The sequence below is a fragment of the Microcaecilia unicolor genome, chromosome 10 (genome assembly GCF_901765095.1).
Source record: "Microcaecilia unicolor chromosome 10, aMicUni1.1, whole genome shotgun sequence".
NCBI classification, from domain to species: domain Eukaryota; kingdom Metazoa; phylum Chordata; class Amphibia; order Gymnophiona; family Siphonopidae; genus Microcaecilia; species Microcaecilia unicolor.
This window is the reverse complement of record NC_044040.1, coordinates 170,346,530-170,363,111: the sequence shown is the minus strand read 5'-3', so window position 1 is coordinate 170,363,111 and position 16,582 is coordinate 170,346,530. Positions and strand designations below refer to the sequence as shown.

At 43.9% G+C, this 16,582-nt stretch overlaps 1 protein-coding gene across 1 annotated transcript in view; it reads left to right on the top strand.

Annotated features, from left to right (window-relative positions):
• Nucleotides 1–16,582, top strand: part of SPHKAP (SPHK1 interactor, AKAP domain containing) — a 164,361-nt gene that overhangs the window by 129,597 nt on the left and 18,182 nt on the right. The window contains exons 8-9 of the mRNA XM_030217134.1: nt 10,675–10,686; nt 12,258–12,425. Coding sequence (XP_030072994.1) covers nt 10,675–10,686; nt 12,258–12,425 — 180 coding nt within the window. The remainder of the gene's footprint in view (nt 1–10,674; nt 10,687–12,257; nt 12,426–16,582) is intronic.

The following is a 16,582-nucleotide window of genomic DNA, read 5'->3' as shown; positions in this document are numbered from 1 at the left end:
GAGCTGTGGCAGATGCAGTGTGTTGACATTACTTTGGTGGTGAGGAGTCATGGAGGGGCATAATCGAATGTCGCCGGCGAAATAGGTCGCCGGCAATCTATTTTGGCGGTGGCGCAACAGCTGGCCGGCCATCTTTTTTTTCGATAATACGGTTTAGCCTGGCCAAATGCCAGAGTTCGCCGGGTTTGAGATCGCCGGTTTTGTTTTTCAGCGATAATGGAAAAAACTGCCGGCCATCTCAAACCCAGCGAAATCCAAGGCATTTGGTCATGGGAGGAGCCAGCATTTGTAGCGCACTGATCCCCCTGACATGCCAGGACACCAACTGGGCACCCTAGGGGCACTTCTAAAAATGTTTTAAAAATACACAAATAGCTCCCAGGTGCATAGCTCCCTTCCCTTGGGTGCTGAGCCCCCCAAATTCCCCCAAACCCACTCCCCACAACTCTACACCATTACCATAGCCCTTATGGTTGAAGGGGGGCACCTACATGTGGGTACAGTGGGTTTTGGGGGGGGGGGGGTTGGAGAGCTCAACACTTAGCACCATAAGTGTAACAGGTAGGGGGGAGGTGGACCTTGGTCTGCCTGCCTGAAGTGCACTGCACCCATTAAAAACTGCTCCAAGGACTTGCATACTGCTGTCAGGGAGCTGGGTATGACATTTGAGGCTGGCATACAGGCTGGTAAAAAAAGGTTTTTATTTGTATTTTTTTAGTGTGGGAGGGAGTTGGTGACCACTGGGGGACTATGGGGAGGTCATCCCCCATTCCCTCCGGTGGTCATCTGGTCAGTTGGGGCACCTTTTTGAGGCTTGGTCGTGAAAATAAAAGTAACAAGTAAACCCGGTGAAATACTGATGAACGCCACTTTTTTACCCATTATCCGCGAAAGCCGGCTATCTAGTAGCCTTGCCCATGCCCGCCCATGTCCCGCCTTCGCTACGCCGCCAACACGCCCCCTTGAACTTTCGCCGGCATGGCAACGGGAAAGCGGCGATGGTGTCAAAAACGCCGTTGTCGATTATACCGATTTCGCCGCTTTTGAGAGATCGCCGGCCATCTCCCAATTTATGTTGGAAGATCGCCGGCGATCACTTTTCGAAAATAAGCCTGATGGTCATCCCATAATGATAGCACAGGGCAGATACTATAAAAGCATTGCTTTTTGGAGCCTATTCTATAAAGGAAATAGGTGCCTATCTTCCTTTATAGAATATCAGCATCGCAGGGCAAATATGCACATATATTTTAGGTAAGGTGTGACCGCTTACACCAAACATGAAGCCAAGATTGCTAAAAATCCTACCTAAATTTATGTGCGTAATTGAACACCCCACCAGTGCTTTGCCCAGACTCCACCCATGTGCACATCCACCTTCAAACTATGCACCATCAAATTTAGGCACAACTCTGTAGAATAGCATGTAGATGGAATATTGCATATATGCCAGTATTCACCTCAATGTTGGTTCCCTCCTTATAGAATTAACCCCTTAGGATGCAATTCTATAACTGGAAACCTTATTTAAGGTTCCTTGGTTTTGTACAGTGAGAATCTATGCTATAGCATCATTTGAGTACCCAGATTCCATCATAGTAGTATAGTGTAGCCTGGTATCATGCACCTTACATGTGGAGGGGCATAATCGAAAGGGGCGGGGAAACCCGTATTAAACAATATGGGCATCCATCTTTTGTTTCGATAATACGGTCGGGGACGCCCAAATCGCAAAATTTAGGTCGACCTTAGAGATGGTCGTCCTTAGAGATGGTCATCAGCGATTTTCGGCGATAATGGAAACCGAGGACACCCATCTCAGAAACGACCAAATCCAAGCCATTTGGTCGTGGGAAGAGCCAGCATTTGTAGTGCACTGGTCCCCCTCACATACCAAGACACCAAGCGGGCGCCCTAGGGGGCACAGCAGTGGACTTCAGAAATTGCTCCCAGGTGCATAGCTCCCTTAACTTGTGTGCTGAGCCCCCCAAAACCCACTCCCCGCAACTGTACACCACTACCATAGCCCTAAGGGGTGAAGGGGGCACCTACATGTGGGTACAGTGGGTTTCTGGTGGGTTTTGAAAGGCTCACATTTACCACCTCAAGTGTAACAGGTAAGAGAGGATGGGACTGGGTCCGCCTGCCTGAAGTGCACTGTACCCACTAAAACTGCTCCAGGGACCTGCATACTGCTGTCATGGAGCTGGGTATGATATTTGAGGCTGGAAAAAATATTTTAAAAACTTTTTTTGAGGATGGAAGAGGGTTAGTGACCACTGGCGAAGTAAGGGGAGGGCATCCCCGATTCCCTCCGGTGGTCATCTGGTCATTTAGAGCACATTTTTGTGGCTTGGTCGTAAGAAAAAAAGGACCAGATAAAGTTGTCCAAGTGTTCATCAGTGACGCCCTTCTTTTTTCCATTATCGGTCGAGGACGCCCATGTGTTAGGCACGCCCCAGTCCCGCCTTCGCTATGCCTTCAACACGCCCCCATGAACTTTGGTCATTCTCGCGATGGAAAGCAGTTGAGGACACCCAAAATTGGCTTTCGATTATGTTGATTTGGGCGACCCTGTGAGAAGGACGCCCATCTTGCAATTTGTGTCAAAAGATGGGCATTCTTCTCTTTCGAAAATAAGCCTGTTAGTCACCTGCCATAGAATAGTGTAACCGCAGACACCCAAATGCTGCAAGATGGGTGTAAATTACTGTATTCTCTAAGTTACATGTGCAGCTGACAGCCCTGCCCATATCCCACCCATGTTCCGGCCACATGGAGTGGAGTGATGGAGTAGAATAAGAATCAAGGGTACTGGGTTCAGTTCCTAATGTGGGTCCTTGTAACCTGAACAAGTCACTTAATCCTCTATTGCCCCTGGTGGAAAACTTAGATTGCGAGCCCACTAGGAACAGAAAAAGTATCTATATCTAATATGTAAACTGCTTTGGTTGTACCACCGAAAGGCAGTATATCAAGAATTTAAAAACCATATATATGTTATCTTGCACCCTTATAGAATGACACTTATGTGTAAGTGCTACTTTCTCTGCATTTATGCATGCAAAACGGCTCGTAACTGTGAGCGCCTAGTTATAGAATTGCCCTTCACATGGCCCAGATTGCAGGATTCCAGAAGGAGCCTTGCTGTCCGATATTTAATGTTATTTAGCCAGCCAGGAATGGCTTCTGACCAGTTAAATAGCCTTAGGTTGTCTTAAAGCTAATATTCAGCATGAGATAGCTGGCTATCTCGGCTAAATATTAGCAGCAGCTAGCTGGGTCACTGGCTATGTCATGTAACATAGCTGGTTAGCACCAATATTCATTGACTGACCAGCTAAGTTTAATGGCCAGATAGACCTGCATAAATAGCAGGTCTATCTTTGGCCACTATAACTTAGCCGATCAGCCTATGAATATCGGCTTAACTGGCTATGTGCATAGCAGCCAAAAAAAACCCAGAAATTCAATGCCAGTCGCCAGATACGACTGGGCATTGAATTTTCAGGTTCGCTGCCAACCATGAAAGGCAGCCCAGTTAATGCCTGCAGTCTGAATATCAACCCCTTGGAACACAGCTCTGGTCGAGGATAGTCATTACAATGATTGGCCTGAAAGTGAATTGAGAGCGATTCTAAAGAGGGGAAAATAAATCCAGTTAGTTGTAAACGAAGACTGTGATTTCAGTTGAGCCAGAAGCCAACAAAAGGAGAAATAGGAAACTACCAGATCAAAATACGAAAAAAAAAATACAATGCATATAACATATTTATCTTTGGAAAATTCTCTGTCCTACATGCAATGCCACAGCATCATAGGAAAGGGAGAAGGGAAGGGATTTCAGATTCAGTTCATGCCTTTTTCAGTAGTAGCTGAAGGTGAGTTACTTTCAAGTGTACTAGGTTGGTGATTCAGTTGCTTGGGAAGGCTGAAGCAAAGGGGTGGAGTGTTCCAGGGTAGGGCATGTGCACAGAAAGTGCCCTCCAATGATGTGACAAGAATGGACAATATTAAAAGGGTCAAAAACCTGGCCATAAGCACATGTTCTCTTGTCACATATGTTCTCTTACCTTGGTCCCACCTATGACCTGTTTCACAGAAACTTTACATATTACATAACAGAAATAAACCAACTTATACTGATAAGGAATTCAATTCAGTTCCACCTCCCAGCTGAATTTTTAAACATTCCTTTTATTGATCTACAAAGCACGTACAAATTCAGGAATATGCAATTATACTTTCTTTGGTGAAATATAATGTACAAAATAAAATATGTAAATTCTGGATTCACTTCAATAACAACAATTGTCTACTAGCAAGTACTTTGGAAGCCACCCAAAACCCTGCATTGAAGTCAATCACATGCCTAGAACACAGAGACAGTCCTTCACCATATGCAAACCAGTCAAAAACTGAACTGGAAACCCTGGAAGTCAAACTCTGCATGCAGAGCAACACTAGAGAAACAGAAACATATACTACTACTACTTTATAAAAAGCAAACATATAAGATGCACAATTCAAAGTTGACATATTTTAATCACTCAACTGGATCAAGGCTGAAACATAAACATGTCTGAGGAACAGGCGAGAAACCCTAAACTTATTTATTTATTGAGATTTTTTTACTGCCTTTTTGAAGAAATTCATCCAATGGCTTTTTTTATGTGCCTTTGCAGTAGGGAGCCAACATACCAGACAGCCGGACAACAGGGCCTAGCCCTGAGGAAGAGGGATAGGGAAGTAGGATTCCCAGCACTCTTAGCTATATTTAAAGCTCCAAATCAAGCACTTCCTCACCCTTTCTTTTCTTGCTTTAAACTAATTGGTATTCTATTTGGGAGACGTCTATAAAACTGGAAATATAATTCCTTGTCTACCTTTTGTCATCTGGATATCTTCTGGTCAATATTCAGCTGGCAGTGGTCAGCAGATTTTTTTAAGTACTGAGAGTTACCAGTTAAATTAAACCCAGATATTCAGTAATAAGCCATGTCCAGGCACCAGCACTGAATATCTGGATGTGACCAGACATGTGCTGGCCAGTGGCACTTGTACAGGTCCATTTTCTGATCTTCATCCCGAGCATAGGGCCCTTCTCGAGCCCCCAATCCCCCACCCAAGAGCCTAAACCCCTCCTTGATTCTTTCAAAAGCCCCCCTCCCAGACCACTCGCATGCATCCCCTCTCATGAAGCACCCCCTTTACACCCCTGTAGCCTACCTTAGCATCCTTGATGGTTTTATATAGAAGGCTGACACCTAGCAGTAGTACCGTGATACTATTGCTAGAGTCATGGTTGCCATTTTGCACACGGAGACAGCAGGAGCAATTGAGGTTCACTCCTGCTCAGCCTGCCCCTCTGAACCACCATAACATATGCACAAGTTGGGCATGGGGAGCCTACAGATTCGGGGGAGCTCTTCAAGAGGGGGAAGGCACATGGGGAAATCCAGGAGTAGAGCTTCTCTTGGGTGATGTTCCAGGAGGGGTACTTCTCTTGAGGGGGATCTGGGAGGGGTGCATCTCTCGGGGGTACTGGAAAGGGGCCAGGATCTTGTTAAGGGGGTCAGAAAGGCCCCTGTGTTCTTGGGGGGGGGCGCTAGGAGAGGGTTAAGCTTTTGCTCAGGGGAGGGGGGGAAATCTTCAGGCCATGACCACAAAGTTATGTGGAAGCCAACTGATTTTCAGTATCAGCACCTGCATAGCTAACAGGCTTATTTTCTAAAGGGATCGCCTTCGATCTTCCAACACAAATCGGGAGATCGCCGGCGGTCTCTCAATCCCGGCCAAATCGGTATTATCGAAAGCCGATTTTGGCCGGCCCCAATTGCTTTTTCGTTGCAGCAGCGGCCAACTTTCAAGGGGGCGTGTTGGTAGGGTAGCGAAGGCGGGAAGGGAGGCAGGGCGGGCTACGAGATGGCCGGCTTCACCTTATTATGAAAAAAAGGCCGGCTCGAACGAGCATTTCGCCAGCCGGACTTGGTCCATGTATTTTTAGGACCAAGTCCCAAAAAAGAGCCCCAATTGACCAGATGACTACCGGAGGGAAGTGGAGATCACCTCCCCTTACTCCCCCAGTGGTCACCAACCCCCTCCCACACACAAAAAAAAACAATTAAAACATTTTTTGCCAACCTGTATGCCAGCCTCAAATGTCATACCCAGCTCCCTGACAGCAGTATGCAGGTTCCTGGAGCAGTTTTTAGTGGGTGCACTGCACTTTATGGAGGTAGACCCAGGCCCATCCCCCCCCCACCACCTGTTCCACTTGTGGTGGTTAATGTTGAGCCCTCCAAAAACCCCCAAAACCCACTGTACCCACATGTAGGTGCCACCCTTCACCCCTTAGGGCTATGGTAATGGTGTAGACTTGTGGGCAGTGGGTTTGGGGGGGGGGATTTGGGGGGCTCAGCACACAAGGGAAGGGTGCTATGCACCTGGAAGCTAATGTTTTTTTAAAGAGTTTTATGTGCCCCCTAGGCTGCACGGTTGGTGTCCTGGCATGTCAGGGGGGCCAGTGCACTACAAATGCTGGCTCCTCCCACGGCCAAATGCCTTGCATTTTGCCAGGTTTGAGATGGCCGGGTCCAGTTTCCATTATGGCTGAAAATCGGAGCCGGCCATCTCATCTAAATCCTGTTCCAAACCCGGCAAGCGATTTGGCCGGCGCTAAGCGTATTTCGAAAGTACGCTTGGCTCCGCCCGCTCGTGGAGCCGGCCCCAAAGATGGCCGGCCATCGATTTGGCCAGCGCCATTCGATTATGCCCCTCTAAGTAACCAAAGTTAGGTCAGTCTTTAGTGCAGACCTATCTAGTTGCTTAGCTATGTGGGCACTGGCAGTGAATAATGCCAGCACCTGCGTGCCACCCCCGGACCGCCTCTTTACTGCCCAGGTTTGTCATGGCTATTTGGAGCTCATATTTAATGGCACTGCCCGGTTAAATCTGGAAAATGATTCTTACAAAATTGTACAGCTGAATGCATATGTATAAGATTGTTCATGCTTATACATGCTCTGTGTGTAGCCATGCCTAGGGCATAGCTTGGGCAGAGTTACAGTGCCTGCACGTGTTTTATAAAATACATTTAAAGATGCATAGTGTACACACACCCATTTTCACTTTCTTCAGTGCAAATAGAGAATAAATGGCTGCTTGATTAGGAGGGTTGCAGTTGGGTATATATTATATCATTTGTATTTGAGTGTATTGGTTTAATTATATGGATGTGAGTTTATGTAAACCGCTTTTAACAGGCAGCTTGTTAAACGGTATATACACTTTTAATAAAGAAACAGAATTTTGTGTGCTATTTGGGATTTGTTTTGTTTTGTTGTTGTTTAGTATTTAGCTCATGCTTTTCCAATGGTAGTTCAAGGAAATTTACATTCACAGTAGGTATTTCTTCTGTACCGAAAGGGCTTACAATCTAAAGGGTCCGTTTACTAAACATTAGCACACCCTTGCATGGGTCTTTCCCGCACTGAGGCCATTTTTACTGTGGCCGTAAAAAACCTTCCCCCCAATATTCAAAGCTATTTAACCAGCCAGAAATGGCCACTGATTTGTTAAATAGCGTTTCGGCACCTAACCACGAATATTGAGCACGAGATAAACAGCTATGTCCACGAATATTTGTGGTCAGTGCCAAAACGTTATGTGGCTGTATCTCACAATAACTGACAATATTCAGCGCTGACCAGCTAAGTGTAGTGGGCAAATTGGACTGCATAAATAGTAGCCCTATCTCTGCCCACTATTAACTTAACCAGCCAGCATTGAATATTCGCATAGCCGGTTAAGTTAGCACGAGCCCACAAAAATGTATATTCAATGCCAGTTACCGGAAACAGAACGGCATTGAATATCTATGGTCAGTGCCAACCATGGCACTTATGCAGGCTGCATTCCACCGGCGTTTTGTTCCGTGTGATTGATCTGGTTGTTAAAGGTCATTATCATAAGGACTGGTGTGCAGCCTGTTATGAAATTACTCCCATATTGTACTCTGACATCAGTTCCTCTTACAGAATCTTCAGGGCCAGTGCCAGGGTATAAGGTGCCCTAGGTGGTCATTCAGCCTTGCCACCTCCTAAAGTAATTTTCAAGCCCCACTCCCTGATATTTTGATTGTACTCAGTGATGATCACCCAGATGGCACCCCTCCCAGAATGATCCTGTAAAGACACAGAATTGGAGATCATACTTTTATATATCAAGTTCTGCCTCATATGTATCTTTTCAGTTGATATTCAGTGATTTAAGCAGGCATGAGAGGCCGGCACTAACCAGCTCTGTGTGTCTGCCTCCAATATTCACCAGCCATTTACAAAATGTTCTAAGGGCAGAGTCAGGAAGGAGCTGGCAGCCACTCAGGTGCCGGCATTATTCAGTGCCAGGGCCTGCCCTGAGTAACTAAGTGATCGAATAGGACCACATAAATAGCAGTTCTAACTTTGGTCACTTAGCTATGCGAGTGCCAACTGATATTCGTAGTCAGCATAGCTTCCAGGTAGCAGCCAAGGTATTTGGATGAGCTCCCCTTCCCAACATGGTCTGCCCCCCCCCCAAACAGACCCCTCCCTCACGATCAGGCCCCACCACTATGAATAGACTCTCCCTGTGATCAGTCTCCCCTTCCAAGGCCTGCCTTACGTCCTTGGTGATCCAGTGGGGTATACAGAGCAGGAGCAATCCCCACATTCTTGCCTCTAGGGGCTCCAGCAGGTAAAATGGCTAAAATAGCCAGATGTCAGCCTTCCATATATGGTCTCCAGCACCCAGGGGCCACTGTTAACATTTGAAATCCCCACTCTCAAACACACACCACATCACAAATGTTCTGTACTTTTGTTTTTTCATCTTTAGCCCTCCTTCAGCGTCCATGTCAGGCTGGTGCCCTGGAGTCATGGTCCCATCCCAACCCCCCTACCCTACTGGTTTGCCACTGCATGTGTGGTAAAGAGCCAGAAGAACGAGGGACAAGCCCTTTGAGTAAATACATCCCTGGCAATTATGCATCTGTTGATCAAGGCACCTCCTTTAAAGTGGCAAAATTATATGAAAAACTTTCCAGTTTTCATTCACTTCTAAAAGAGATTATATAAAGAACTACCCTAGGCTCTACCACTGAATCCATAGGGTAATATGACAGCAAGAAACAGGCTGGATTATCACAGTTTCTCCACAAGAATGTATTCCTCCCTATAGGATTATTTTCACAACATTATAAATGTTTGCTTCCTTGTCTCTGTTTTAAGTAGTCACCACCATGTGGTTGAGGAAAGAGAACAGACCACAATGGACTATAAAGCCCATCCATCTCTTTACAACTGTATTAATCACAACAATGTATTTTAAATGATTTAAAGCCAAAAAGAAATGTAAAGCTTACAAAATGATATAAATGAGGGGTATTTGGTTCAGCCGTAACTCTGAGTGTGTCTTTTTATACACTGTTTTATACACTGGCTATGGCACTTAAAAATTATTTGTAATCAGTGTTACTATATGTACACCCTTTAATACTGTAAACATACATGCCAAATGTATGCTTAGCACACAAATTTGGGTGCACATTTTATAGAATAAGGTCAGTTGCTTGTGCAAATCAATTTAATAATTGGCTGTTAACTGGATTTTGCCAATTATTGGCTTAAATTGGTGTTAATTAGCACCAGTTGGCATCAATTAGCAATTGTGCACCCAATTTCCCTTAGTCGCTATTCTAGAAGTTTCATATGCAAATTTTATTACACTAAACTTCCGGGGAAGGGGTGGATGTAGGACTTCTCCAGGGACCTGCATGTTGTTCTAATGGACCTGAATATACATCTGAGGCTGACATAGAGGCTGGCAAGTAATGTGTTTTCGGGTTGGGAGGGAGTTGGTAGCCACTGGGGGAGTAAGGGGAGGGCACCTCTGATTCCCTTCAGTGGTCATCTGGTCATTTAGGGCACTTTTTGTGCCTTATTCATTATAAAAACAGGTCTAGCTCAAAATGTCTTAGTTTTAGTCTTGGATGGTTTTGTTTTGTTCCATTATGGCTGAAAAACATCCAAGTGTTAGGAACTACTACTACTACTACTTATCATTTCTAAAGCGCTACTAGATGTACGCAGCGCTGTACACTTGAACATGAAGAGACAGTCGCTGCTCAACAGAGCTTACAATCTAATTAGGACAGACAAACAGGACAAACAAGAGATAAGGGAATATTAAAGTGAGGATGATGAAATAAGGGCTCTGAACAAGTGAATAAGGGTTAGGAGTTAAAAGCAGCATCAAAAAGGTGGGCTTTTAGCTTAGATTTGAAGACGGCCAGAGATGGAGCTTGATATACCGGCTCAGGAAGTCTATTCTAGGCATATGGTGCAGCAAGATAAAAGGAACAGAGTCTGGAGTTAGCAGTGGAGGAGAAGGGTGCAGATAAGAGAGATTTACCCAGTGAACGGAGTTCCCAGGTAGGAATGTAGGGAGAGATGAGAGTGGAGAGGTACTGAGGAGCTGCAAAGTGAATGTGCGTATAGGTCACTAAGAGGAGTTTGAACTGTTTTAGCATGCCCCTGACACACCCCCTTGTGATTTGAATGCACTTCTGATGGACTTCATAGAAAAACATGTAAAAATTGATTTTGAAAATGCCAATTTGGACGTTCTTGTGAGAAAAACATCCCAGTGCAGATTTATGCCACTTTTTAGATGTTTTTCTGTTTTGAAAATGAGCTCCATGTTCAGGTTGGAAGTATCTTCCCTCAGAAGATTTTGGGCAACCTTCCAAGGTATCCTTTACAACCTCTGAACTCAAAGAAGGCATAGATGGGAGTGGGGTAGGTCAATCCTCAGAGCTTAGTGAGACTCCTAAGAGAGACATGGAGGAGGAGACTGTTGGAGAGTCAATTGGCCTTGATCTCACGTGCTTATCCATTGGGCCAGTGGGCTTTGAAGCAGTCGTAGACAAAGGAGTAGCGTAGTGGTTAGTGCAGTGGACTTTGATCCTGGGAAACTGAGTTCGATTCCCACCGCAGCTCCTTGTGACTCTGGGCAAGTCACTTAACCCTCCATTTCCCCTGGTACAAAATAAGTACCTGAATATATGTAAACCGCTTTGAATGTAGTTGCAAAAACCTCAGAAAGGCGGTATATCAAGTCCCATTTCCCATTCCCCTTTCCCTTTCTCCATAATAATAAATATAAAACAATACCTTCAAAGGAGGAGATACTCTCCTGGCTCCAGGCTCCTTTGAGCTTTGAAGATGCTTCAAATGGATGTGCCCCTTTGGGCCACACCCCTGCGTCCTCACACCACAGGAACGGCTACATTTTATTCTTCCCAGTTGGCCCCTAAAGATGATGTCACAGGGCCAACTGCACTGTTCTCCACCAAGAATAACTCTGGAGCCGGGAGCTCTTTTACTGTATGGGTAAGTGCTGCTTCCCTCCTGTTCTCTCCGTTATGCTTGTATTCTAAAATGGAGCCTAGGCACCTAAGCTCCTTTATAGTACAGGCAACTTCCATGCATCCACTTATAGTACTTCTCTTTTGTGCTGCTGAAAATTCAGATAGGGACCTTATGGAACCAATATTCAGCTAATGTGACTGCCGCTGTCATTAAACCCAGAAGTTCAGTGCTGGGCCATGTCCGGCACCAGCATTGAATTCCCGGGTTTGTGGAGCTGGCCAATGCATAGCTGGCTGGTTAAGTGTGATATTCAGTACTTAACTGGCTATAGGAAACCACATAAAGATAGGACTCACTTTTATGCAGTCCTATTTATGTGGTTACCCTGGCAGGTTAAGGTCTGCATATTGGCACTGAACCTACCAAGTGCGAACTCCATCCCCGGAATGCCCCCAAAATAGCCAGTTTTCAGTTTGGCGCTAACCAGTTAAGTACTGCTGAAAATTAGTGGTTAGCCCCGACCAGGTGATTTAACTAGCCAAGAGCTGCTTCTGGCAGGTTGAATCACTTTGAATATCGACCCATATAAGTTTAGTGGCAGCCACTTACATATGTATTTCCTTTGGAATTTTTAGCCTGTTATTTTTAGAGAGCTGTGCATTTATTTTTATGGAATTCTACTTTTTGTTCCATAACATGGTCATGAAGGGCAGAGAAGGTGCTGACAAAACGTATGAGGCAGCAAGGGAACTGTTGCTTGTTTTTGTTCTTCATAAAATGCTGAAAAATCTGATGCCCCTGACACTGATACTGTTCTGCACTGGATAATTCCACAATCAGGCACAGAAGTACCCTGGATTCGGAGGCAGCTGCTACTTCCAAAAGGATAGAGGAGCTTCCAAATCACCTCAGCAGCAGTGAGGAAAGCACGGGCAGCTGGTCACAGCTTGTGAATGATGAAGACAATCCAGATGACACCAGCAGCTTTTTACAACTCAGCGAGAGATCAATGAGGTATCTCTGCCTTCTGTATTTGCCAACAACTGGGTAGTGATGCAATTTATACCCACACAAAAGGAGCAAGTCTATGGTAGCATATCAGGAGTATTTTATTCTTCACTGATGCATTCCTGGGCTAATTCTATAAAGAAGGTGGTAGCATTTATATGCCAATTATATGTGTAAATGACTAGAACCCTGGTATATATATGCATATGTGTGAACATATATGTATAAATACCAAATGCCGCATACGTGTTATTTTGTAAATATGCACAAATCTTACATAGTGCGGCTTTTACAGATGGGCAGAGCACGGGTGGGACTTTTGCATAATTTACAGAATACTTACAAGTTGTGCACTTATGTCCAGCATTTAGATAACTGCACTTACACCATGGCTGGCATAATTGCTCGTTCCAAAATTATTTTATTTTATTTATTTATTTTATTTACATTTGTATCCCAGATTTTCCCACCTTTTTGCAGGCTCAATGTGGCTTACATAGTACCGTAAAGGCATTCGCCAATTCCTGTATGAACAAATACAGTAATGTTGTGTGTATAGACACATTAGGGAGTATCTCACCTGTTATGCTCATATTCTATAAAAGAAAGTAGGCACCTATTTCCGTCTATAGATTTGGTGCCATATAGGTTTATCTTGTTGGGAAGACTGGATGGACCGTTCAGTCTTTATCTACCATCATTTACTATGTTACTAAATATAAGTGCAGTGTTATAGAATTACTCCCTTATAGGTAGTATAGCTAGGAATGGAATGTCCAGATTGAGATGTGCACAGTTCCTCAAGTATTTTACAAAAGGCTCAATGAAATTAAAGCCTTTTGTAAAATACATATATGGACACTGGAAAATACATGTTTAAATGCCATAATATGCCAGAGATGTAGAGGATGACACACAACCTTCAGGCAGGGAGTTATGGACAAAACACCTTTATTGTGGCATACTGCCAGCTTCAGGGGTCACATGCAAACACTCTGTGGCTACTGTTATGTATTTGTACTTGGTGCAATGCACTGAATAACCAACAAGCGGATGTGTTGAGAATCGGAAATACATGCATAGTTTTCCTGTCTGCCCAAAAACATGCCTCTAAAAGGTCCCCTCTTAAACTGTGTGCTGACAATCTACATATGTAAATTTATTTATTTATTAGGATTTATTTTCCACCTTTTTGAAGGAATTCACTCAAAGTGGCGTACAGCAAGAATAAGACAATTGTAGCAGTAAAAATAATCAAATAACAATACAAAGTGCGGCATAGTATATTACTTACAGTGTCAACACAATATCTAATAGTACATTTTAGTAAATAGTGGCTTTGTGCAAAATTGCACACCTGCTTATAGAATACTGGCAGATATGAAGTAACTTAATTGGCAAATTAGGTGTTAATTGGCACTAACAACCAATAATCAGAGATAATTGTAGTTAATTTGCACTAATTAGCATTTGTGTGTGTAACTGCACTTTGAGGAAGCTATCAACTTTAAAATGGGTTATTTTACCACAACGTATGCTATTTTAACACAGGTGCCATTTTATGCAGTGAACCCTAGTTACTGCTAACCTAGATTAATAATAAAATAACCCATCTTCCAATAATCCATGTTGATAACTTTCCCCCTTAGTCATATTCTGTAAACTTAGCACTCAGAATCTGGAGCATGAAACTGCAAGAGGGCATGCACACGGGAAGGGCATTGGTGGGTCAGGGGCATGCCAAACATTTACATGCTAAGCTTTGAAATCATGCCAGTAATGCACACAAATGTAACTTTTAGTGGTGGACATTTACACCAGTTATTGGCATGACTAACTGTGGACCTATGCTCGTATTCTATAATGGCAATTACATGCATAATTGTCAATATAGAATTTGTGCTTAGTGCACAGTATTGTAGCAGCTGACTTTAGGCAACCTGTAGAGAATATACCTCATAGCACATTTACATTTTACTTCAGGGGGAATTCTACGCAAAATTTTAGAAAATTCTGCACTGTTCTAGAATATGCCTGATCCAAGCCTAAGTTAGACATGGGGATTTACACCAGGTTTAAGTTGGCGTAAATGGTCACGCCTACATTTTAGTCACAGGAGTGGGTGCTATGCATAGTCTGTAAACCGCACCTAACTTTAGGCCTAGATTATAGAATAGCGCTAAGAGCAAAGATGTTTTGCGTCAGTTTTTTTGGTGTCATATATAGAATCTGGTCCCATTTGAGTTCATTAATATACAGAAAATCGGCACTTATGTGCATAATTGGTAGCAAAGTGACTGAGCGTTATTCAGTATGGGCACTTGTAAGTCACACACTACTTAAACTCAAGGGGGCATTCACCTGGGCAGAGCATGGGAGGGGCATGGTTAGGGTTGCCACTTCTGCCAACAACTTACAGAATACATCCTGCTTCTCTTACCAGTGACAGCATCAAACATAGATCCAACTCATTCTGTAACGAATGATATGATTGCTATCAGCACCTGGGCCCTGACCAATAAACCGAAATTAAATGCGCAAAAAGACAAGGTCCTGTGGTTCTGAAATCAGGGAGTTGAGGTCAGACCAATGGTCAAATCTTGACAATCAAATCTAAAATCAGAGTACTAGGGGTCTTGCTTGACTCTTCACTCACCTTCGCTTCCCATATTAACCAGCTATGGAAGGAAACACTATTAAAAATGAGACAGCTACGTCTAGTCAGATCATTCTTCGACCACAAAGCCTTCGCACTACTAGTCCAAATGTTAGCCCTACCTCACTTGGATTACTGTAATGTTCTCTTCCTTGGTATTAAGTGTTGATATCAGAAAAAACTGCAAATCATACAAAACACAGCTGTTAGACTAATATACAGATTGAATAGATATACTAGTGTTTCAACTCATTTAAAAACAAACTGCACTAGCTTCCCATAACAGGAAGATGCAGGTTCAAAGCTGCTTATTTAGTTTTTCAAATCCTACAGGGCTTCACCTCTGAACTGCTGACTAAGACTGTTTTGCTATGTCTGGTCCAATCTAACAGACTGAAACAATAACTGATGCTAGCATCACTATTCCAAAAGTCAATTAGAAATCAGAAGATTTTCAGCTCTCTATTCCCTGTTTTTGGAGTCAAAATATGGAAAGAGGAAGTGATATCATCCACATAGGTAGCAGCTTGAGCCATGAGCTCTGGGGTTCACTGTCAGCAGGAGATGTAATTAACATTCCTACATCGCTAATTTGACTGCTGTGCCTGTTCCTGTGGGAAGGAGGATCCATTGGCGAACGTATGAGCACTCACTAGCGCACTACAATGGTGAAATCATCAGTTGTTTCTACTTCAGTGCCGGGGCCGTGTGTTGGCAGTAAGATGGCGGCGAGCAGTGCCTTATTGACGAAAAGGAGAGAGTTTTATGTGCGATTTGATGGAAAGGGAGTACTATACCCTGGGATGATGCGGTGGTGGAAATTTACCCAGATATTGCACCAGCCACTTTGGCCAGTCAATGGGCGTATCGTGACTGGACATAGCTATTGCTAGATGTCGATGGCTTTTTCCTATTGGCCTCTCCTTTACAGTTGGTGGAAAGACTGCAGCTTTGTCAATGTTTGGGTCATTTGGAGTGGGATCATTGTGTTCACCCTTCCCTCCATACAATTCGTCAACAATTGGGCCAATGTCAGAGAGAGTTACAGGAGTTGGATCTGGCTACTTCACTCCAACAGGTCCATCAGAAATATTTTGAGGGAGGGCAATAAGGTGGGCCACCAACTGGCGGCTAAACTTCAGAAGCAGCAAGCTCAGAATTTAATAGTATGTGTGAAAGCTTCAAATAGTGATATAGTTCAGGGCAAGAGGGCAATTGGACAAAAGTTTGTTCGGTATTATGAGCACATTTAATCAGCGGGATAGGGGGCATTGGATACTGAGGTGCAGAGATTTGGATGAAATTACACTTTCTAGTTTGTCACTCAATGCTAATGCTGCCATTTCCGCAGGTAAAGTCAATGAAGTGATTGCCCGTCTTCCGGCACATAAGGCCCCAGGATTGGATGGCTTTTCAAACTTTTTTTTTATAAGTTTGTTCAGATCTTGGCTGAACTGCTGACTCGTTTGTATAATTCTTTACTTATGGAGCCTCAGTTACCACTTTT